At 51.8% G+C, this 22,451-nt stretch overlaps 1 protein-coding gene across 1 annotated transcript in view; it reads left to right on the forward strand.

The window, feature by feature from the left end:
- The window catches only part of LOC112243553 (protein FAM126B-like), a 202,560-nt gene that overhangs the window by 85,169 nt on the left and 94,940 nt on the right, over positions 1-22,451 (forward strand). The window contains exon 8 of the mRNA XM_042320080.1: positions 2,392-2,487. Within this exon, the coding sequence (XP_042176014.1) occupies positions 2,392-2,487 (96 nt within the window). The remainder of the gene's footprint in view (positions 1-2,391; positions 2,488-22,451) is intronic.

The following is a 22,451-nucleotide window of genomic DNA, read 5'->3' on the forward strand; positions in this document are numbered from 1 at the left end:
TCTCTGGTCTCTCTCTCTCTGGTCTCTCTCTCTCTCTCTGGTCTCTCTCTCTCTGGTCTCTCTCTCTCTCTGGTCTCTCTCTCTCTCTCTCTCTCTCTCTCTGGTCTCTCTCTCTCTCTCTCTCTCTGGTCTCTCTCTCTCTGGTCTCTCTCTGGTCTGGTCTCTCTCTCTCTGGTCTCTCTCTCTCTGGTCTCTCTCTCTCTGGTCTCTCTCTCTCTGGTCTCTCTCTCTCTCTGGTCTCTCTCTCTCTCTGGTCTCTCTCTCTGGTCTCTCTCTCTCTCTCTGGTCTCTCTCTCTGGTCTCTCTCTCTCTCTCTCTCTCTCTCTCTGGTCTCTCTGGTCTCTCTCTCTCTGGTCTCTCTCTCTCTCTCTCTCTCTCTCTCTCTGGTCTCTCTCTCTCTGGTCTCTCTCTCTCTGGTCTCTCTCTCTCTCTGTCTCTCTGGTCTCTCTGGTCTGTCTCTCTCTCTCTCTGGTCTCTCTCTCTGGTCTCTCTCTCTCTCTCTCTGGTCTCTCTCTCTCTCTGGTGTCTCTCTCTCTCTCTCTCTCTGGTGTCTCTCTCTCTGGTCTCTCTCTCTCTGGTCTCTCTCTCTCTGGTCTCTCTGGTGTCTCTCTCTCTCTCTGGTGTCTCTCTGGTGTCTCTCTGGTCTCTCTCTGGTGTCTCTCTGGTGTCTCTCTGGTGTCTCTCTGGTCTCTCTGGTCTCTCTCTGTCTCTCTCTGGTCTCTCTCTCTCTCTGGTCTCTCGCTCTCTCTCTCTCTCTCTCTCTCTCTCTGGTCTCTCTGGTCTCTCTCTGGTCTCTCTGGTCTCTCTCTGGTCTCTCTCTCTCTCTCTCTCTGGTCTGTCTCTCTCTCTCTGGTCTGTCTCTCTCTGGTCTCTCTCTCTCTGGGCTCTCTCTCTCTCTCTGGTCTCTCTCTCTCTGGGCTCTCTGGTGTCTCTCTCTCTCTCTCTCTCTGGTCTCTCTCTCTCTCTCTCTCTCTCTCTCTCTGGTCTCTCTCTCTGGTCTCTCTCTCTCTCTCTGGTCTCTCTCTCTCTCTCTGGTCTCTCTCTCTCTCTCTCTCTCTCTCTCTCTGGTCTCTCTCTCTCTGGTCTGTCTCTCTGGTCTCTCTCTCTCTGGTCTCTCTCTCTCTGGTCTCTCTCTCTGGTCGCTCTCTGGTCTGGTCTCTCTCTCTGGTCTCTCTGTCTCTCTCTGGTCTGTGTCTCTCTCTCTCTCTCTCTCTGTGTGTGTCTCTCTCTCTCTGGTGGTGTGTCTCTCTCTCTCTGGTGTGTCTCTCTCTCTCTCTCTCTCTCTGGGTGTGTCTCTCTCTCTCTCTGGTGTGTCTCTCTCTCTCTCTCTCTGTCTCTCTCTCTCTCTCTCTGGTGTGTCTCTCTCTCTCTCTGGTGTGTGTCTCTCTCTCTCTCTCTCTCTGGTGTGTGTCTCTCTCTCTCTCTCTCTCTCTGGTGTGTCTCTCTCTCTCTCTCTCTCTGGTGTGTGTCTCTCTCTCTCTCTCTCTGGTGTGTGTCTCTCTCTCTCTGGTGTGTGTCTCTCTCTCTCTCTGGTCTCTCTCTCTCTCTCTCTGGTGTGTCTCTCTCTCTCTCTCTCTGGTGGTCTCTCTCTCTCTCTCTCTCTCTGGTCTCTCTCTCTGGGTCGTCTCTCTGGTCTCTCTCTCTGGTCGTCTCTCTCTGGTCTCTCTCTGGTCTCTCTGGTCGCTCTCTCTGGTCTCTCTGTGGTCTCTCTGGTCGCTCTCTCTCTCTGGTCGCTCTCTGGTCTCTCTCTGGTCTCTCTCTCTGGTCTCTCTCTGGTCTCTCTCTGGTCTCTCTCTGTGGTCTCTCTGGTCTCTCTCTGGTCTCTCTGGTCTCTCTCTCTGTGGTCTCTCTGGTCTCGCTCTCTGGTCTCTCGCTCTCTGGTCTCTCTCTCTGGTCTCTCGCTCTCTGGTCTCTCTCTCTCTCTCTCTCTGGTCTCTCTCTCGGTCTCTCTCTCTCTGGTCGCTCTCTGGTCTCTCTCTCTCTGGTCTCTCTCTGGTCTCTCTCTGGTCTCTCTCTCTGGTCTCTCTCTGGTCTCTCTGGTCTCTCTGGTCTCTCTGGTCTCTCTGGTCTCTCTGGTCTCTCTGGTCTCTCTGGTCTCTCTGGTCTCGCTCTCTGGTCTCTCTCTCTGGTCTTTCTCTTGGTCTCACTTCTCTCTCTCTGGTCTCTCTCTGGTCTCTCTCTGATCTCTCTCTCTGGTCTCTCTTTCTGGCCCCTCTCCCCGTGACCCCGATCTCGCTCTCTCTGTCCCCTCTCCGCCTAGTGTGGTGGGGGGGCGGGTGGGGGGGTACATGGTGATGGTGGAGGACGGGGTTGGGGACGTAGTGGAGGACGGGGTGACGGTGGGTGACGGGGTGGCAGATGTCTGACAGTGTTCCTGTGTTTTTGTTTCAGGTTTGAAGTGCTGTGTTTCCTCATGTTGTGCTACAACTCTGCTGTGGTCTACATGCCTCTCTCCTCCTACCAGTCTGTCTGCAGGATGAGCTCACGGTGAGGACTCACTCTCTGTCGCTCTGTCTCTCTTGCTCTGGCTCTCTGTCGCTGTCTGTCGCTCTCTCTCTTGCTCTGGCTCTGTCTCTCTGTCGTTCACGATTCCTATTTGACTCAGCCATGCCTTCTTAACCGTCCAACATTTCCTCATCTCTTACCCCATCTAATGCGACTACCCCTGATGCTCATTCCTCTTTTTCCTCTGCCCAGTTTCAAAGTTTCTCCCTGTAGGCGGTCACTGAGTCCGAGGTGCTAAAGGAGCTCCTGAAACTTGATCCGCTTTCTTCTTTAAGGTTACTGCCCCTATAATCACTGAGTCGATCTCCAACCTGTTTAACCCGTCTCTCCTTTCTGGGGAGTTTCCCATTGCTTGGAAGGCAGTTTGTCCTTTATTTAAAGTGGGATATCAAGCTGATCCTAACTATTATAGGCCAATTTCTATTTTGCCCTGTTTATCAAAAGTGTTGGAAAACTTGTCAATATTCAACCGACTGGCTTTCTTGATGTCTATATTATTCTCTCTGGTTTGTATTCTGGTTTCCGCTCAGGTTATGGATGTGTCACTGCAACCTTAAAGGTCCTCAATGATGTCATCATTGCCTTTGATTCTAAGCAATGTTGTGCTGCTTTTTGTATTGACTTGGCCAAAGCTTTTGATACGGTAGAACATTCCATTCTCGTGGGCTTGAGGTAGTCCCCTCAAACAAGTACTTGGGAGTATGGCTAGACCGTACACTGTCCTTCTCTCAGCACATATCAAAGCTGCAGGCTAAAGTTAAATCTAGACCTGGTTTCCTCTATCATAATCACTCCTCTTTCACCCCAGCTGCCAAACTAACCCTGATTCAGATGAGCATCTTACTCATGCTAGATTACGGAGATATAATTTATAGATCGGCAGGTAAGAGTGCTCTCGAGCGGCTAGATGTTCTTTAGCATTCAGCCATCAAATTTACTACCAATGCTCCTTATAGGACACAACACTGCACTCTATACTCCTCTGTAAACTGGTCATCTCTGTATACCCGTCGCAAGACCCACTGGTTGATACTTTTTTATAAAACCCTCTTAGGCCTCACTCCCCTACATCTGAAATGCCTACTACCAGCCATCATCCTTCACATACAACACCCGTTCTGCCAGTCACATTCTGTTAAAGGTCCCCAAAGCACACACATCCCTGGGTCGCTCCTCTTTTCAGTTCGCTACAGCTAGCGACTGGAACGAGCTGCAACAAATACTCAAAATGGGCATGCATCAGGGTATGATGGGTATACATCAGGGTATAATGGGTATACATAAGGGTATGCATCAGGGTATAATGCGTATACATCTGGGTATATATCGGGGTATAATGGGTATGCATTGGGGTGTAATGGGTATACATCAGGGTATAATGGGTATGCATCAGGGTATAATGGGTATGCATCAGGGTATAATGGGTATGCATCAGGGTATAATGGGTATGCATCAGGGTATAATGGGTATGCATCAGGGTATAATGGGTATGCATCGGGGTATAATGGGTATGCATCGGGGTATAATGGGTATGCATCGGGGTATAATGGGTATGCATCGGGGTATAATGGGTATGCCTATGGGTATGCATCAGGGTATAATGGGTCTGCATCATGGTATACATCAGGGTATGCATCAGGGTATAATGGGTATGCATCAGGGTATAATGGGTATGCATCAGGGTATAATGGGTATACATCAGGGTATAATGGGTATGCATCAGGGTATAATGGGTATGCATCAGGGTATAATGGGTATGCATCAGGGTATAATGGGTATGCATCAGGGTATAATGGGTATGCATCAGGGTATAATGGGTATACATCGGGTATAATGGGTATGCATCGGGTATAATGGGTATGCATCGGGTATAATGGGTATGCCTATGGGTATGCATCAGGGTATAATGGGTCTGCATCATGGTATACATCAGGGTATGCATCAGGGTATAATGGGTATGCATCAGGGTATAATGGGTATGCATCAGGGTATAATGGGTATGCATCAGGGTATAATGGGTATGCATCGGGGTATAATGGGTATGCATCGGGTATAATGGGTATGCATCGGGTATAATGGGTATGCATCGGGGTATAATGGGTATGCATCGGGGTATAATGGGTATACATCGGGGTATAATGGGTATGCATCGGGTATAATGGGTATGCCACCGGGTGTAATGGGTATGCCTCTGGGTATGCATCAGGGTATAATGGGTCTGCATCATGGTATATATCAGGGTATGCATCAGGGTATAATGGGTATGCATCAGGGTATAATGGGTATGCATCAGGGTATGCATCAGGGTATAATGGGTATGCATCAGGGTATAATGGGTATGCATCAGGGTATAATGGGTATGCATCAGGGTATAATGGGTATGCATCAGGGTATAATGGGTATGCATCAGGGTATAATGGGTATGCATCAGGGTATAATGGGTATGCATCAGGGTATAATGGGCATGCATCAGGGTATGATGGGTATGCATCAGGGTATAATGTGTATACATCTGGGTATATACCAGGGTATCATGGGTATGCATCAGGGTATCATGGGTATGCATCAGGGTATCATGGGTATGCATCAGGGTATCATGGGTATGCATCAGGGTATCAGGGTATGCATCAGGTATGCATCAGGTATGCATCAGGGTATGCATCAGGGTATAATGGGTATGCATCAGGGTATAATGGGTATGCATCAGGGTATAATGGGTATGCATCAGGGTATAATGGGTATGCATCAGGGTATAATGGGCATGCATCAGGGTATATATCAGGGTATACATCAGAGTATCATGGGTATACATAAGGGTATCATGGGTATGCATCAGGGTATCATGGGTATGCATCATGGGTATGCATCAGGGCATCATGGGTATGCATCATGGTATACATCAGGGTATAATGGGTATTCATCAGGGTATAATGGGTATTCATCAGGGTATAATGGGTATTCATCGGGTATAATGGGTATGCATCGGGTATAATGGGTATGTATGCATCGGGGTATAATGGGTATGCATCAGGGTATAATGGGTATACATCGGGGTATAATGGGTATGCATCGGGTATAATGGGTATGCCACTGGGTGTAATGGGTATGCATCTGGGTATGCATCAGGGTATAATGGGTCTGCATCATGGTATACATGGGTATGCATCAGGGTATAATGGGTATGCATCAGGGTATAATGGGTATGCATCAGGGTATAATGGGCATGCATCAGGGTATATATCAGGGTATACATCAGAGTATCATGGGTATACATAAGGGTATCATGGGTATGCATCAGGGTATCATGGGTATGCATCATGGGTATGCATCAGGGCATCATGGGTATGCATCATGGTATACATCAGGGTATAATGGGTATTCATCAGGGTATAATGGGTATTCATCAGGGTATAATGGGTATTCATCGGGGTATAATGGGTATGCATCGGGGTATAATGGGTATGCATCGGGGTATAATGGGTATGCATCGGGGTATAATGGGTATACATCGGGTATAATGGGTATGCATCGGGGTATAATGGGTATGCCACTGGGTGTAATGGGTATGCCTCTGGGTATGCATCAGGGTATAATGGGTCTGCATCATGGTATACATCAGGGTATGCATCAGGGTATAATGGGTATGCATCAGGGTATAATGGGTATGCATCAGGGTATAATGGGTATGCATCAGGGTATGCATCAGGGTATAATGGGTATGCATCAGGGTATAATGGGTATGCATCAGGGTATAATGGGTATGCATCATCGGGTATAATGGGTATGCATCAGGGTATAATGGGTATGCATCAGGGTATAATGGGTATGCATCAGGGTATAATGGGTATGCATCAGGGTATAATGGGTATGCATCAGGGTATGCATCATAAATGGGTATGCATCAGGGTATAATGGGTATGCATCAGGGTATAATGGGTATGCATCAGGGTATAATGTGTATACATCTGGGTATAATGGGTATGCATCAGGGTATGCATCAGGGTATGCATCAGGGTATCATGGGTATGCATCAGGGTATAATGGGTATGCATCAGGGTATCATGGGTATGCATCAGGGTATCATGGGTATGCATCAGGTATGCATCAGGGTATGCATCAGGTATGCATCAGGGTATGCATCAGGGTATAATGGGTATGCATCAGGGTATAATGGGTATGCATCAGGGTATAATGGGCATGCATCAGGGTATATATCAGGGTATAAAGGGTATACATCAGAGTATCATGGGTATACATCAGGGTATCATGGGTATGCATCAGGGTATCATGGGTATGCATCATGGGTATGCATCAGGGCATCATGGGTATGCATCATGGTATACATCAGGGTATAATGGGTATTCATCAGGGTATAATGGGTATTCATCAGGGTATAATGGGTATTCATCTGGGTATAATGGGTATGCATCTGGGTATAAATCAGATCACCAGCTCTTCAACTGGGCAGCAGTGTTGTGATGGAGGGAATAACCTATATGGAGACTACCTAAGACCACTGCTACAGAGTTATTGTGAAGTGTGGGAATAAGCTTATGCTAGACTGTATAACCCCTCCCTTATTCATTTCAAAAGCCACATGTTCATGACCTAATTCATATCATGTCAAATTATTGTACACTCATATTACCTCTCCTACAGAAGACTGAGTGACAAGACTCCAGTGGTCATAATTCATAGATTCACCAAACAGCTATTATTCTGTTTCATTGTTCCTGGTAGATACTACTGGTTATGATTGCAGACAGAGCCCAGAGAATGGGATGGTGTAATATTTGATGGGTCATATTTTGATAAGGTGCATGCATGGGGATGTCTAACCCAGAGATATGACCATGCTGTAGAGAGACACCTAGTGGACTGAAACGTCACTGTTGTAGACATAATAGAGTGTGATATCTAGACTTGCCCTGGCAAATTAATCCATTACATTAGCTACCTAATGTGACGTGACACTCATCACTCATCACAGGGTGGTGGTGTTTTGGAGGGTGGTGGTGTTTTTGGATGATGGTGGTGGTGGTGTTGTTGGTGTTGTTGTTGTTGGTGGTGTTGTTGGGTGGTGGTGGTGTTGTTGGGTGGTGGTGTTGTTGGAGGGTGGTGGTGTTGGAGGGTGGTGGCGGTGCTGTTGTTGGAGGGTGGTGGCGGTGCTGTTGTTGGAGGGTGGTGGCGGTGCTGTTGTTGGAGGGTGGTGGCGGTGCTGTTGTTGGAGGGTGGTGGTGGCGGTGCTGTTGTTGGAGGGTGGTGGTGTTGTTGTTGGAGGGTGGTGGTGTTGTTGTTGGAGGGTGGTGGTGGTGTTGGAGGGTGGTGTTATTGGTGGTGGAGGGAGGAGGAGGGTGGTGGTGTTGTTGGATGGTGGTGGTGGTGTTGGAGGTGGTGGTGGTGTTGGAGGGTGGTGGCGGTGCTGTTGTTGGAGGGTGGTGGTGGTGCTGTTGTTGGAGGGTGGTGGTGGTGTGGAGGGTGGTGGTGGTGGTGGTGGTGTTGGAGGGTGGGTATGGTGGTGGTGTGTTGTTGGAGGGTGTTGGAGGGTGGTGGTGGTGGAGGGAGGAGGGTGGCGGTGTTGTTGTTGTTGGATGGTGGCGGTGCTGTTGTTGGAGGGTGGTGGTGGTGCTGTTGTTGGAGGGTGGTGGTGGTGCTGTTGTTGGAGGGTGGTGGTGGTGCTGTTGTTGGAGGGTGGTGGTGGTGGTGCTGTTGTTGGAGGGTGGTGGTGGTGGTGCTGTTGTTGGAGGGTGGTGGTGCTGTTGTTGGAGGGTGGTGGTGCTGTTGTTGGAGGGTGGTGGTGCTGTTGTTGTTGGAGGGTGGTGGTGCTGTTGTTGTTGGAGGGTGGTGGTGGTGTTGTTGGAGGGTGGTGTTATTGGTGGTGGAGGGAGGAGGAGGGTGGTGGTGTTGTTGTTGGATGGTGGCAGTGCTGTTGTTGGAGGGTGGTGGTGGTGCTGTTGTTGGAGGGTGGTGGTGGCGCTGTTGTTGGAGGGTGGTGGTGGTGCTGTTGTTGGAGGGTGGTGGTGGTGCTGTTGTTGGAGGGTGGTGGTGGTGGTGCTGTTGTTGGAGGGTGGTGGTGCTGTTGTTGGAGGGTGGTGGTGCTGTTGTTGTTGGAGGGTGGTGGTGCTGTTGTTGTTGTTGGAGGGTGGTGGTGGTGTTGTTGGAGGGTGGTGTTATTGGTGGTGGAGGGAGGAGGAGGGTGGTGGTGTTGTTGGATGGTGGTGGTGGTGGTGTTGGAGAGTGGTGGTGGTGTTGGAGAGTGGTGGTGTTGGAGGGTGGTGGCGGTGCTGTTGTTGGAGGGTGGTGGCGGTGCTGTTGTTGGAGGGTGGTGGTGTTGTTGGAGGGTGGTGGTGGTGTTGGAGGGTGGTGGTGGTGTTGGAGGGTGGTGGTGGTGGTGGTGGTGTTGTTGGAGGGTGGTGGTGGTGGAGGGAGGAGGGTGGCGGTGTTGTTGTTGTTGGATGGTGGCGGTGCTGTTGTTGGAGGGTGGTGGTGGTGCTGTTGTTGGAGGGTGGTGGTGGTGCTGTTGTTGGAGGGTGGTGGTGGTGCTGTTGTTGGAGGGTGGTGGTGGTGCTGTTGTTGGAGGGTGGTGGTGGTGGTGTTTGTTGGAGGGTGGTGGTGCTGTTGTTGGAGGGTGGTGGTGGTGGTGCTGTTGTTGGAGGGTGGTGGTGCTGTTGTTGGAGGGTGGTGGTGCTGTTGTTGGAGGGTGGTGGTGCTGTTGTTGGAGGGTGGTGGTGCTGTTGTTGGAGGGTGGTGGTGCTGTTGTTGTTGGAGGGTGGTGGTGGTGTTGTTGGAGGGTGGTGTTATTGGTGGTGGAGGAGGAGGAGGGTGGTGGTGTTGTTGGATGGTGGTGGTGGTGGTGTTGGAGAGTGGTGGTGGTGTTGGAGAGTGGTGGTGTTGGAGGGTGGTGGCGGTGCTGTTGTTGGAGGGTGGTGGTGGTGTTGTTGGAGGGTGGTGGTGGTGTTGGAGGGTGGTGGTGGTGGTGTTGTTGGAGGGTGGTGGTGTTGTTGGAGGGTGGTGGTGTTGTTGGAGGGTGGGTGGTGTTGTTGGAGGGTGGTGGTGGTGGAGGAGGGTGGTGTTGTTGGATGGTGGCGTGCTGTTGTTGTTGTTGGATGGTGGTGCTGTTGTTGGAGGGTGGTGGCGGCGGTGCTGTTGTTGGAGGGTGGTGGTGGTGGTGCTGTTGTTGGAGGGTGGTGGTGGTGTTGTTGGAGGGTGGTGGTGCTGTTGTTGGAGGGTGGTGGTGGTGCTGTTGTTGGAGGGTGGTGGTGCTGTTGTTGGAGGGTGGTGGTGCTGTTGTTGGAGGGTGGTGTTATTGGTGGTGGAGGGAGGAGGAGGGTGGTGGTGTTGTTGTTGGATGGTGGTGGTGGTGGTGTTGGAGAGTTGTGGTGGTGTTGGAGGGTGGTGGCGGTGCTGTTGTTGGAGGGTGGTGGCGGTGCTGTTGTTGGAGGGTGGTGGTGGTGTTGTTGTTGGAGGGTGGTGGTGGTGGTGGAGGGAGGAGGGTGGTGGTGCTGTTGTTGGAGGGTGGTGGTGGTGCTGTTGTTGGAGGGTGGTGGTGGTGCTGTTGTTGGAGGGTGGTGGTGGTGCTGTTGTTGGAGGGTGGTGGTGGTGCTGTTGTTGGAGGGTGGTGGTGGTGGTGCTGTTGTTGGAGGGTGGTGGTGGTGCTGTTGTTGTTGAGGGTGGTGGCGGTGGTGGTGCTGTTGTTGGAGGGTGGTGGTGGTGGTGCTGTTGTTGGAGGGTGGTGGTGGTGGTGGTGCTGTTGTTGGAGGGTGGTGGTGGTGGTGGTGGTGGTGCTGTTGTTGGAGGGTGGTGGTGGTGGTGCTGTTGTTGGAGGGTGGTGGTGGTGGTGCTGTTGTTGGAGGGTGGTGGTGGTGTTGTTGGAGGGTGGTGGTGGTGTTGGTGTTGTTGGAGGGTGGTGGTGGTGGGAGGTTGGTGGCGGTGCTGTTGTTGGAGGGTGGTGGCGGTGCTGTTGTTGGAGGGTGGTGGCGGTGCTGTTGTTGGAGGGTGGTGGCGGTGCTGTTGTTGGAGGGTGGTGGTGGTGGTGCTGTTGTTGGAGGGTGGTGGTGGTGTTGGAGGGTGGTGGTGCTGTTGTTGGAGGGTGGTGCTGTTGTTGGAGGGTGGTGGTGGTGTTGGAGGGTGGTGGTGGTGTTGTTGGAGGGTGGTGCTGTTGTTGGAGGGTGGTGGTGGTGCTGTTGTTGGAGGGTGGTGGTGTTGTTGTTGGAGGTGGTGGTGGTGGTTGGAGGGTGGTGTTATTGGTGGTGGAGGGAGGAGGGTGGTGGTGTTGTTGGATGGTGGTGGTGGTGGTGTTGGAGAGTTGTGGTGGTGTTGGAGGGTGGTGGCGGTGCTGTTGTTGAGGGTGGTGGCGGTGCTGTTGTTGGAGGGTGGTGGTGGTGCTGTTGTTGGAGGGTGGTGGTGGTGGTGTTGGTGTTGTTGGAGGGTTGTGGTGGTGGTGTTATTGAAGGGTGGTGGGTGTTGGAGGGTGGTGGTGGTGTTGTTGTTGGAGGGTGGTGGTGGTGGTGTTGTTGGAGGGTGGCGTGTTGTTGGATGGTGGCGGTGCTGTTGTTGGAGGGTGGTGGTGGTGTTGGTGTTGTTGGAGGGTGGTGGTGGTGTTGGTGTTGTTGGAGGGTGGTGGTGGTGCTGTTGGAGGTTGGTGGCGGTGCTGTTGTTGGAGGGTGGTGGCGGTGCTGTTGTTGGAGGGTGGTGGCGGTGCTGTTGTTGGAGGGTGGTGGCGGTGCTGTTGTTGGAGGGTGGTGGTGGTGGTGCTGTTGTTGGAGGGTGGTGGTGGTGTTGGAGGGTGGTGGTGGTGCTGTTGTTGGAGGGTGGTGCTGTTGTTGGAGGGTGGTGGTGTTGTTGGAGGGTGGTGGTGGTGCAGTTGTTGGAGGGTGGTGCTGTTGTTGGAGGGTGGTGGTGGTGCTGTTGTTGGAGGGTGGTGGTGTTGTTGTTGGAGGGTGGTGGTGGTGTTGTTGGAGGATGGTGGTGGTGGTGGTGTTGGAGAGTGTGGTGGTGTTGGAGGGTGGTGGCGGTGCTGTTGTTGGAGGGTGGTGGCGGTGCTGTTGTTGGAGGGTGGTGGTGGTGCTGTTGTTGGAGGGTGGTGAGGGTGGTGTTGGTGTTGTTGGAGGGTTGTGGTGGTGGTGTTATTGAAGGGTGGTGGTGGTGTTGGAGGGTGGTGGTGGTGTTGTTGTTGGAGGGTGGTGGTGGTGGTGTTGTTGGAGGGTGGCGGTGTTGTTGGATGGTGGCGGTGCTGTTGTTGGAGGGTGGTGGTGGTGGTGCTGTTGTTGGAGGGTGGTGGTGCTGTTGTTGGAGGGTGGTGGTGGTGGTGGTGCTGTTGTTGGAGGGTGGTGGTGGTGGTGGTGGTGCTGTTGTTGTTGGAGGGTGGTGGTGGTGGTGGTGCTGTTGGGAGGGTGGTGGTGGTGTTGTTGGAGGGTGGTGGTGGTGGTTGAGAGGGAGGGTGGTGGTGGAGGGAGGAGGGTGGTGGTGGAGGGAGGAGGGTGGTGGCGGTGGTGGTGGTGGAGGGTGGTGGCGGTGGTGGTGGAGGGTGGTGGCGGTGGTGGAGGGAGGAGGGTGGTGGCGGTGCTGTTGTTGGAGGGTGGTGGGTGCTGTTGGAGGGTGGTGGCGGTGCTGTTGTTGGAGGGTGGTGGTGTTGTTGGAGGGTGTTGGTGGTGTTGGAGGGTGGTGGTGGTGTTGGAGGGTGGTGGTGGTGGTGCTGTTGTTGGAGGGTGGTGGTGGTGGTGCTGCTGTTGTTGGAGGGTGGTGGTGGTGCTGTTGTTGGAGGGTGGTGCTGTTGTTGGAGGGTGGTGGTGGTGCTGTTGTTGGAGGGTGGTGGTGTTGTTGTTGGAGGGTGGTGGTGTTTGTTGGAGGGTGGTGTTAGGTGGTGGAGGGAGGGTGGTGGTGTTGTTGGATGGTGGTGGTGGTGGTGGGAGAGTTGTGGTGGTGTTGGAGGGTGGTGGCGGTGCTGTTGTTGGAGGGTGGTGGCTGTTGTTGGAGGGTGGTGGTGGTGCTGTTGTTGGAGGGTGGTGGTGTTGGTGTTGTTGGAGGTTGTGGTGGTGGTGTTATTGAAGGGTGGTGGTGGTGTTGGAGGGTGGTGGTGGTGTTGTTGTTGGAGGGTGGTGGTGGTGGTGTTGTTGGAGGGTGGTGGTGTTGTTGGAGGGTGGTGGTGGTGTTGGTGTTGTTGGAGGGTGGTGGTGGTGGTGGCGGTGGAGGGAGGAGGGTGGTGGTGCTGTTGTTGGAGGGTGGTGGCGGTGCTGTTGTTGGAGGGTGGTGGCGGTGCTGTTGTTGGAGGGTGGTGGTTGGAGGGTGGTGGCGGTGCTGTTGTTGGAGGGTGGTGGTGCTGGTGTTGGAGGGTGGTGGCGGTGGTGGTGTTGGAGGGTGGTGTGGTGGTGTTGGAGGGTGGTGGTGCTGTTGTTGGAGGTGGTGTTATTGGTGGTGGAGGGAGGAGGATGGTGGTGGTGTTGTTGGAGGGTGGTGGTGGTGGTGGTGGTGCTGTTGTTGGAGGGTGGTGGTGGTGGTGGTGGTGCTGTTGTTGTTGTTGGAGGGTGGTGGTGGTGGTGGTGCTGTTGTTGTTGGAGGGTGGTGGTGGTGGTGGTGCTGTTGTTGGAGGGTGGTGGGTGGTGGAGGGAGGAGGATGGTGGTGCTGTTGTTGGAGGGTGGTGGTGGTGTTGCTGTTGTTGGAGGGTGGTGGTGGTGGTGGTGGTGGTGCTGTTGTTGTTGGAGGGTGGTGGTGGTGGTGGTGCTGTTGTTGGAGGGTGGTGGTGGTGCTGTTGTTGGAGGGTGGTGGTGGTGTTGTTGGAGGGTGGTGGTGGTGGTGTTGGAGGTGGTGGTGGGTGCTGTTGTTGGAGGGTGGTGGCGGTGCTGTTGTTGGAGGGTGGTGGTGGTGGTGCTGTTGTTGGAGGGTGGTGGTGGTGTTGTTGGAGGGTGGTGGTGGTGGTTGGAGGAGGGTGGTGGTGGAGGGAGGAGGGTGTTGGAGGGAGGAGGTGGTGGCGGTGTTGGTGGAGGGAGGAGGGTGGAGTTGTGGTGGTGCGGTGCTGTTGGAGGGTGGTGGGTGCTGTTGTTGGAGGGTGGTGGTGGTGGTGGTGTTGAGGTGGTGGTGTTGTTGGAGGTGTTGGTGGTGTTGGAGGTGGTGGTGGTGTTGGAGGGTGGTGGTGGTGGTGCTGTTGTTGGAGGGTGGTGGTGGTGGTGCTGTTGTTGGAGGGTGGTGGTGGTGCTGTTGTTGGAGGGTGGTGGTTGTTGGAGGGTGGTGGTGGTGCTGTTGTTGGAGGGTGGTGGTGTTGTTGTTGGAGGGTGGTGGTGGTGTTGTTGGAGGGTGGTGTTATTGATGGTGGAGGGAGGAGGGTGGTGGTGTTGTTGGATGGTGGTGGTGGTGGTGTTGGAGAGTTGTGGTGGTGTTGGAGGGTGGTGGCGGTGCTGTTGTTGGAGGGTGGTGGCGGTGCTGTTGTTGGAGGGTGGTGGTGGTGCTGTTGTTGGAGGGTGGTGGTGGTGGTGTTGTTGGAGGGTTGTGGTGGTGGTGTTATTGGTGGTGGTGGTGTTGGAGGTGGTGGTGGTGGTTGTTGTGGTGGTGGTGGTGTTGTTGGAGGGTGGTGGTGGTGTTGGTGTTGTTGGAGGGTGGTGGTGGAGGAGGAGGGTGGTGGCGGTGTTTGTTGGAGGGTGGTGGCGGTGCTGTTGTTGGAGGGTGGTGGTGGTGGTTGTTGGAGGGTGGTGGCGGTGCTGTTGTTGGAGGGTGGTGGTGGTGGTGGTGGTTGTTGGAGGGTGGTGGTGGTGGTGTTGGAGGGTGGTGGTGTTGTTGGAGGGTGGTGGTGGTGTTGTTGGAGGTGGTGGTGCTGTTGTTGGAGGGTGGTGTTGTTGGTGGAGTTGGAGGATGGTGGTGGTGTTGTTGGATGGTGGTGGTGGTGTTGTTGGGAGGGGTGGTGGTGGTGGTGGTGGTGGCTGTTGTTGGAGGGTGGTGGTGGTGCTGTTGTTGGAGGGTGGTGGTGGTGGAGGGAGGAGGGTGGTGGGTGGTGCTGTTGTTGGAGGGTGGTGGTGGTGCTGTTGTTGGAGGGTGGTGGTGGTGCTGTGTTGTTGGAGGGTGGTGGTGGTGCTGCTGTTGGAGGGTGGTGGAGGGTGGTGGTGGTGGTGGTGGTGGTGTTGTTGGAGGGTGGTGGCGGTGCTGTTGTTGGAGGGTGGTGGTGGTGGTGCTGTTGTTGGAGGGTGGTGGTTGGAGGAGGGTGGTGGTGGTGGTTGAGAGAGGAGGGTGGTGGTGGAGGGAGGAGGGTGGTGGTGGAGGGAGGAGGGTGGTGGCGGTGGTGGTGGAGGGTGGGCGGTGGTGGAGGGAGGAGGGTGGTGGCGGTGCTGTTGTTGGAGGGTGGCTGTTGGAGGTGGTGGCGGTGCTGTTGTTGGAGGGTGGTTGGAGGTGGTGGTGTTGTTGGAGGGTGGTGGTGGTTGGAGGGTGTTGTGGTGTTGGAGGGGTGGTGGTGGTGGTGGTGGTGGTGGAGGGTGGTGGTGGTGGTGCTGTTGTTGGAGGGTGGTGGTGGTGGGAGGGTGGGGTGGTGCTGTTGTTGGAGGGTGGTGGTGGTGCTGTTGTTGGAGGGTGGTGGTGTTGTTGTTGGAGGGTGGTGGTGGTGTTGTTGGAGGGTGGTGGTGGTGGTGTTGTTGGATGGTGGTGGTGGTGGTGTTGGAGGGTTGTGGTGGTGTTGGAGGGTGGTGGCGGTGCTGTTGTTGGAGGGTGGTGGTGTTGGTGTTGTTGGAGGGTGTGGTGGTGGTGTTATTGAAGGGTGGTGGTGGTGTTGGAGGGGTGGTGGTGGTGTTGTTGTTGGAGGGTGGTGGTGGTGGTGTTGTTGGAGGTGGTGGTGTTGGTGTTGTTGAGGTGGTGGTGGTGGTGGCGGTGGAGGAGGAGGGTGTGGTGCTGTGGGAGGGTGGTGGTGTGCTGTTGTTGGAGGGTGGTGTGCTGTTGTTGGAGGGTGGTGGCGGTGTGGTGTTGGAGGGTGGTGGCGGTGGTGGTGTTGGAGGGTGGTGGTGGTGGTGGAGGTGGTGGTGGTTGGAGGGTGGTGTGCTGTTGTTGGAGGGTGGTGTTATGGTGGTGGAGGGAGGAGGATGGTGGTGGTGTTGTTGGATGGGTGGTGGTGTTGGGAGAGTGGTGGTGGCGTTGGAGAGTGGTGTGGTGGTGGCGGTGCTGTTGTTGGAGGGTGGTGGCGGTGCTGTTGTTGGAGGGTGGTGGTGGAGGGAGGAGGGTGGCGGTGTTGTTGGATGGTGGCGGTGCTGTTGTTGGAGGGTGGTGGTGGTGCTGTTGTTGGAGGGTGGTGGTGGTGCTGTGTTGTTGGAGGGTGGTGGTGGTGCTGTGTTGTTGGAGGGTGGTGGTGTTGGAGGGTGGTGGTGGTGTTGGAGGGTGGTGGTTTTGTTGGGGTGGTGGAGGGAGGAGGAGGGTGGTGTGGTGGTGTTGTTGGAGAGTGGTGGTGGTGCTGTTGTTGGAGGGTGGTGTTGGTGGAGGGTGGTGGTGGTGTTGTTGGAGGGTGGTGGTGGTGTTGGTGGAGGGTGGTGTTGGAGGGTGTTGGTGTTGTTGGATGGTGGTGGTGTTGGTGTTGTTGGGTGGTGGTGGTGTTGTTGGATGGTGGTGGTGTTGTTGGAGAGTGGTGGTGGTGGTGGAGGGTGGTGGAGGGTGGTGTGGAGGTTGTTGAGGGTGGTGGTGGTGTTGGGTGGAGGGTGGTGGTGGTGGTGTTGGTGGAGGGTGGTGGTGGTGGTGTTGGTGGTGGTGGTGTTGTTGGAGGGTGGTGTGGAGGTGGTGGTGGTGGAGGGTTGTGGTGTTGGAGTGTGGTGTGGAGGGTGTTGTTGGAGGTGGTGGTGTTGTTGGAGGGTGGTGGTGTTGTTGGTGGCGGGTGGTGGTGGTGTTGTTGTTGGAGGGTGATGGTGGTGTTGTTGTTGTTGGGGGTGGTGTTGTTGTTGGAGGGTGGTGTTGTTGTTGAGGGTGGTTGTTGGAGGATGGTGGTGTTGTTGGAGTGTGGTGTTGGTGGAGGGTGGTGGTGGTGGTGTTGTTGGAGGGTGGTGGTGTTGGAGTGTGTTGTTGGAGGGTGTTGGTTGAGGGTGGTGGTGGAGGAGGGTGGTGTGGGGTGGTGTTGTTGGAGGGTGGTGGTGTTGTTGGCGGGTGGTGGTGGTGGTGTTGTTGGCGGGTGGTGGTGGTGGTGTTGTTGGCGGGTGGTGGTGGTGGTGGTGTTGGTGGAGGGTGGTGGTGGTGTTGTTCTGGAGGGTGGTGGTGTTGGAGTGTGTTGGTGGAGGGTGGTGGTGGTGTTGGAGGGTGGTGGTGGTGTTGGTGGTGGTGGAGGGGGTTGTGGTGTTGGAGGGTGTTGTAGGGGTGTTGTAGGAGGGTGGAGGTGGTGGTGGTGTTGTTGGAGGGTGGTGGTGGTGTTGTTGGAGGGTGGTGGTGTTGTTGGAGGGTGGTGGTGGTGTTGTTGGAGGGTGGTGGTGTTGTTGGAGGGTTGGGTGGTGTTGTTGTGGGTGGTGTTGTTGTTGAAGGGTGTTGTTGTTGTTGGAGGAGGGTGGTGGTGGTGTTGCTGGAGGGTGGTGGTGGTGTTGCTGGAGGGTGGTGGTGTTGTTGTGGAGGGTTGTTGGAGGGTGGTGGGGGGTGGTGTTGGAGGGTGGTGGCTGGAGGGTTGTGGTGGTGTTGCTGGAGGGTGGTGGTGGTGTTGCTGGAGGGTGGTGGTGGTGTTGCTGGAGGGTGGTGGTGGTGTGGAGGGTGGTGTTGTTGTTGGCGGGTGGTGGTGGTGCTGAAACTTACTATTGTACGTCAGAATTGCAGATTTGTAGGGTGGAACAGCTTAATGTTGTGGATAGATTGTTGCTTCCATCAATGTAATTGTCTGCATCATTTCCAATCCCCCATATATTTTTGGGGTAAATTATATATATATCCATTTACATACACGCATGCTGACGTATACCCATATATACATATGTACCCATATATACATACATATATGTACCCATATACACATACCCATATATACATACACGTACCCATATATACATACATATATATACCCATATATACATACATATACGTACCCATATATACATACATACAGTGCCTTGCGAAAGTATTCGGCCCCCTTGAACTTTGCGACCTTTTGCCACATTTCAGGCTTCAAACATAAAGATATAAAACTGTGTTTTTTTGTGAAGAATCAACAACAAGTGGGACACAATCATGAAGTGGAACGACATTTATTGGATATTTCAAACTTTTTTAACAAATCAAAAACTGAAAAATTGGGCGTGCAAAATTATTCAGCCCCTTTACTTTCAGTGCAGCAAACTCTCTCCAGAAGTTCAGTGAGGATCTCTGAATGATCCAATGTTGACCTAAATGACTAATGATGATAAATACAATCCACCTGTGTGTAATCAAGTCTTTGTATAAATGCACCTGCACTGTGATAGTCTCAGAGGTCCGTTAAAAGCGCAGAGAGCATCATGAAGAACAAGGAACACACCAGGCAGGTCCGAGATACTGTTGTGAAGAAGTTTAAAGCCGGATTTGGATACAAAAAGATTTCCCAAGCTTTAAACATCCCAAGGAGCACTGTGCAAGCAATAATATTGAAATGGAAGGAGTATCAGACCACTGCAAATCTACCAAGACCTGGCCGTCCCTCTAAACTTTCAGCTCATACAAGGAGAAGACTGATCAGAGATGCAGCCAAGAGGCCCATGATCACTCTGGATGAACTGCAGAGATCTACAGCTGAGGTGGGAGACTCTGTCCATAGGATAACAATCAGTCGTATATTGCACAAATCTGGCCTTTATGGAAGAGTGGCAAGAAGAAAGCCATTTCTTAAAGATATCCATAAAAAGTGTTGTTTAAAGTTTGCCACAAGCCACCTGGGAGACACACCAAACATGTGGAAGAAGGTGCTCTGGTCAGATGAAACCAAAATTGAACTTTTTGGCAACATTGCAAAACGTTATGTTTGGCGTAAAAGCAACACAGCTCATCACCCTGAACACACCATCCCCACTGTCAAACATGGTGGTGGCAGCATCATGGTTTGGGCCTGCTTGTTGTTGATTCTTCACAAAAAAATACAGTTTTATATCTTTATGTTTGAAGCCTGAAATGTGGCAAAAGGTCGCAAAGTTCAAGGGGGCCGAATACTTTCGCAAGGCACTGTACTTGTACCCATATACATACTTGTACCCATACATGTACCCTATATACATACCTATTTTTTTATTTTACCTTTATTTAACTATGCAAGTCAGTTAAGAACAAATTCTTTTTTTCAATGACGGTCTAGGAACAGTGGGTTAACTGCCTGTTCAGGGGCAGAACGACAGATTTGTACCTTGTCAGCTCGGGGATTTGAACTTGCAACCTTCTGGTTACTAGTCCAACGCTCTAACCACTAGGCTACCCTGCCACCCCTATATATACATACATACACATACCTATATGCATACATAAAGTGGGGAGAACAAGTATTTGACACACTGCCGAATTTGCAGGTTTTCCTACTTACAAAGCACCTATATACACATACCTACAGTGCCTTGCGAAAGTACTCGGCCCCCTTGAACTTTGCGACCTTTTGCCACATTTCAGGCTTCAAACATAAAGATATAAAACTGTATTTTTTTGTGAAGAATCAACAACAAGTGGGACACAATCATGAAGTGGAACGACATTTATTGGATATTTCAAACTTTTTTAACAAATCAAAAACTGAAAAATTGGTTGTGCAAAATTATTCAGCCCCTTTACTTTCAGTGCAGCAAACTCTCTCCACAAGTTCAGTGAGGATCTCTGAATGATCCAATGTTGACCTAAATGACTAATGATGATAAATACAATCCACCTTTGTGTAATCAAGTCTCCGTATAAATGCACCTGCACTGTGATAGTCTCAGAGGTCCGTTAAAAGCGCAGAGAGCATCATGAAGAACAAGGAACACACCAGGCAGGTCCGAGATACTGTTGTGAAGATGTTTAAAGCCGGATTTGGATACAAAAAGATTTCCCAAGCTTTAAACATCCCAAGGAGCACTGTGCAAGCGATAATATTGAAATGGAAGGAGTATCAGACCACTGCAAATCTACCAAGACCTGGCCGTCCCTCTAAACTTTCAGCTCATACAAGGAGAAGACTGATCAGAGATGCAGCCAAGAGGCCCATGATCACTCTGGATGAACTGCAGAGATCTACAGCTGAGGTGGGAGACTCTGTCCATAGGACAACAATCAGTTGTATATTGCACAAATCTGGCCTTTATGGAAGAGTGGCAAGAAGAAAGCCTTTTCTTAAAGATATCCATAAAAAGTGTTGTTTAAAGTTTGCCACAAGCCACCTGGGAGACACACCAAACATGTGGAAGAAAGTGCTCTGGTCAGATGAAACCAAAATTGAACTTTTTGGCAACATTGCAAAATGTTATGTTTGGCATAAAAGCAACACAGCTCATCACCCTGAACACAGCATCCCCACTGTCAAACATGGTGGTGGCAGCATCATGGTTTGGGCCTGCTTTTCTTCAGCAGGGACAGGGAAGATGGTTAAAATTGATGGAAAGATGGATGGAGCCAAATACAGGACCATTCTGGAAGAAAACCTGATGGAGACTGGGACGGAGATTTGTCTTCCAACAAGACAATGATCCAAAACATAAAGCAAAATCTACAATGGAATGGTTCAAAAATAAACATATCCAGGTGTTAGAATGGCCAAGTCAAAGTCCAGACCTGAATCCAATCGAGAATCTGTGGAAAGAACTGAAAACTGCTGTTCACAACTGCTCTCCATCCAACCTTACTGAGCTCGAGCTGTTTTGCAAGGAGGAATGGGAAAAAATGTCAGTCTCTTGATGTGCAAAACTGATAGAGACATACCCCAAGCGACTTACAGCTGTAATCGCAGCAAAAGGTGGCGCTACAAAGTATTAACTTAAGGGGGCTGAATAATTTTGCACGCCCAATTTTTCAGTTTTTGATTTGTTAAAAAAGTTTGAAACATCCAATAAATGTCGTTCCACTTCATGATTGTGTCCCACTTGTTGTTGATTCTTCACAAAAAAATACAGTTTTATATCTTTATGTTTGAAGCCTGAAATGTGGCAAAAGGTCACAAAGTTCAAGGGGGTCGAATACTTTCGCAAGGCACTGTATATACACATATGTACATACACATACCTATATACACATATGTACATACACATACCTATATACACATATATATATATATATATATATATACCAATTGGAGTAAACTAATAAACAATAACACTTAGGCTTCTACCTTCAGTGTATACATCTTATGTGGATTTTACAGACACAATCTCTTTTACAATAGTTATATTTTGTTTTTAGTCCTTCCTCTATTTCTTATGTCCATCCAGTTTGATTTCTATTTGCCATATATGTTTCAACTGTGCTGTGATGCTTCACAAACGACTTGAACCTTTCTATTCTCAAAGCTTTTACAGATTGGAAATTAAAGATAACATTTTTTGCTAAAATAATTATTATATTATTGATTGATTGACTATGGCTTTTCAAATCACCCAGTATTGGATTCTCTTACGATCCTAATGATACATACGTTCAACCTTTTGTCAGCTATCTCGCTCCATACCTAACTCCCTTCTGACTCTGTCTCTGTCCAGGTTGTGTGTGGTTTCCTGTCTCTGTCTCTGTCCAGGTTGTCTGTGGTTTCCTGTCTCTGTCTCTGTCCAGGTTGTGTGGTTTCCTGTCTCTGTCCAGGTTGTGTGTGGTTTCCTGTCTCTGCCTCTCTGTCTCTGTCCAGGTTGTGTGTGGTTTCCTGTCTCTGTCCAGGTTGTGTTTGGTTTCCTGATTCTGTGTCTCCTCTCTCCAGGTTGTGTGTGGTATCCTGACTCTGTGTCTCCTCTGTCCAGGTTGTGTGGTATCCTGACTCTGTCTCTGTCCAGGTTGTGTGTGGTTTCCTGTGTCTGTCCAGGTTGTGTGTGGTTTCCTGTCTCTGTCTCTGTCCAGGTTGTGTGTGGTTTCCTGACTCTGTGTCTCCTCTCTGTCCAGGTTGTGTGTGGCTTCCAGGTGACTCTGTGTCTCCTCTGTCCAGGTTGTGTGTGGTTTCCTGACTCTGTGTCTCCTGTCTCTGTCCAGGTTGTGTGTGGTTTCCTGAGGTTGTGTGTGGTCTGTCTCATCTCCAGGTTGTGTGTGGTTTCTGACTCTGTTTTTCTCCTCTCTCCAGGTTGTGTGTGGTTTCCTGTCTCTGTCCAGGTTGTGTGTTGGTTTCCTGTGTCTGTCCAGGTTGTGTGTTGGTTTCCTGTCTCTGTCCAGGTTGTGTGTGGTTTCCTGTCTCTGTCCAGGTTGTGTGTGTGTTTCCAGGTTGTGTGTCTCCTCTGTCCAGGTTGTGTGTGGTCTCTGTCTCTGTCCAGGTTGTGTGTTGGTTTCCTGTGTCTGTCCAGGTTGTGTGTGGTTTCCTGACTCTGTGTCTCCTCTGTCCAGGTTGTGTGTGGTTCCTGACTCTGTGTCTCCTCTGTCCAGGTTGTGTGTTGGTTCCTGTCTCTGTCCAGGTTGTGTGTGGTTCCTGACTCTGTGTCTCCTCTGTCCAGGTTGTGTGTTGGTTCCTGTCTCTGTCCAGGTTGTGTGTGGTTTCCTGTGTCTGTCCAGGTTGTGTGTGGTTTCCTGTGTCTGTCCAGGTTGTGTGTGGTTTCCTGTGTCTGTCCAGGTTGTGTGTGGTTTCCTGTCTCTGTCCAGGTTGTGTGTGGCTTCCTGACTCTGTGTCTCCTCTCTGCAGGTTGTGTGTGGCTTCCTGACTCTGTGTCTCCTCTGTCCAGGTTGTGTGTGGCTTCCAGACTCTGTGTTTCCTCTCTGTCTGTCCAGGTTGTGTGTGGTTTCCTGACTCTGTGTTTTTCCTGTCTGTCCAGGTTGTGTGTGGTTTCCTGACTCTGTGTCTTTCCTCTCTGTCCAGGTTGTGTGTGGTTTCCTGACTCTGTTGTGTCTCCTCTCTCCTCTCCAGGTT

Source organism: Oncorhynchus tshawytscha, linkage group LG03 (assembly GCF_018296145.1).
Source record: "Oncorhynchus tshawytscha isolate Ot180627B linkage group LG03, Otsh_v2.0, whole genome shotgun sequence".
Classification (NCBI taxonomy): domain Eukaryota; kingdom Metazoa; phylum Chordata; class Actinopteri; order Salmoniformes; family Salmonidae; genus Oncorhynchus; species Oncorhynchus tshawytscha.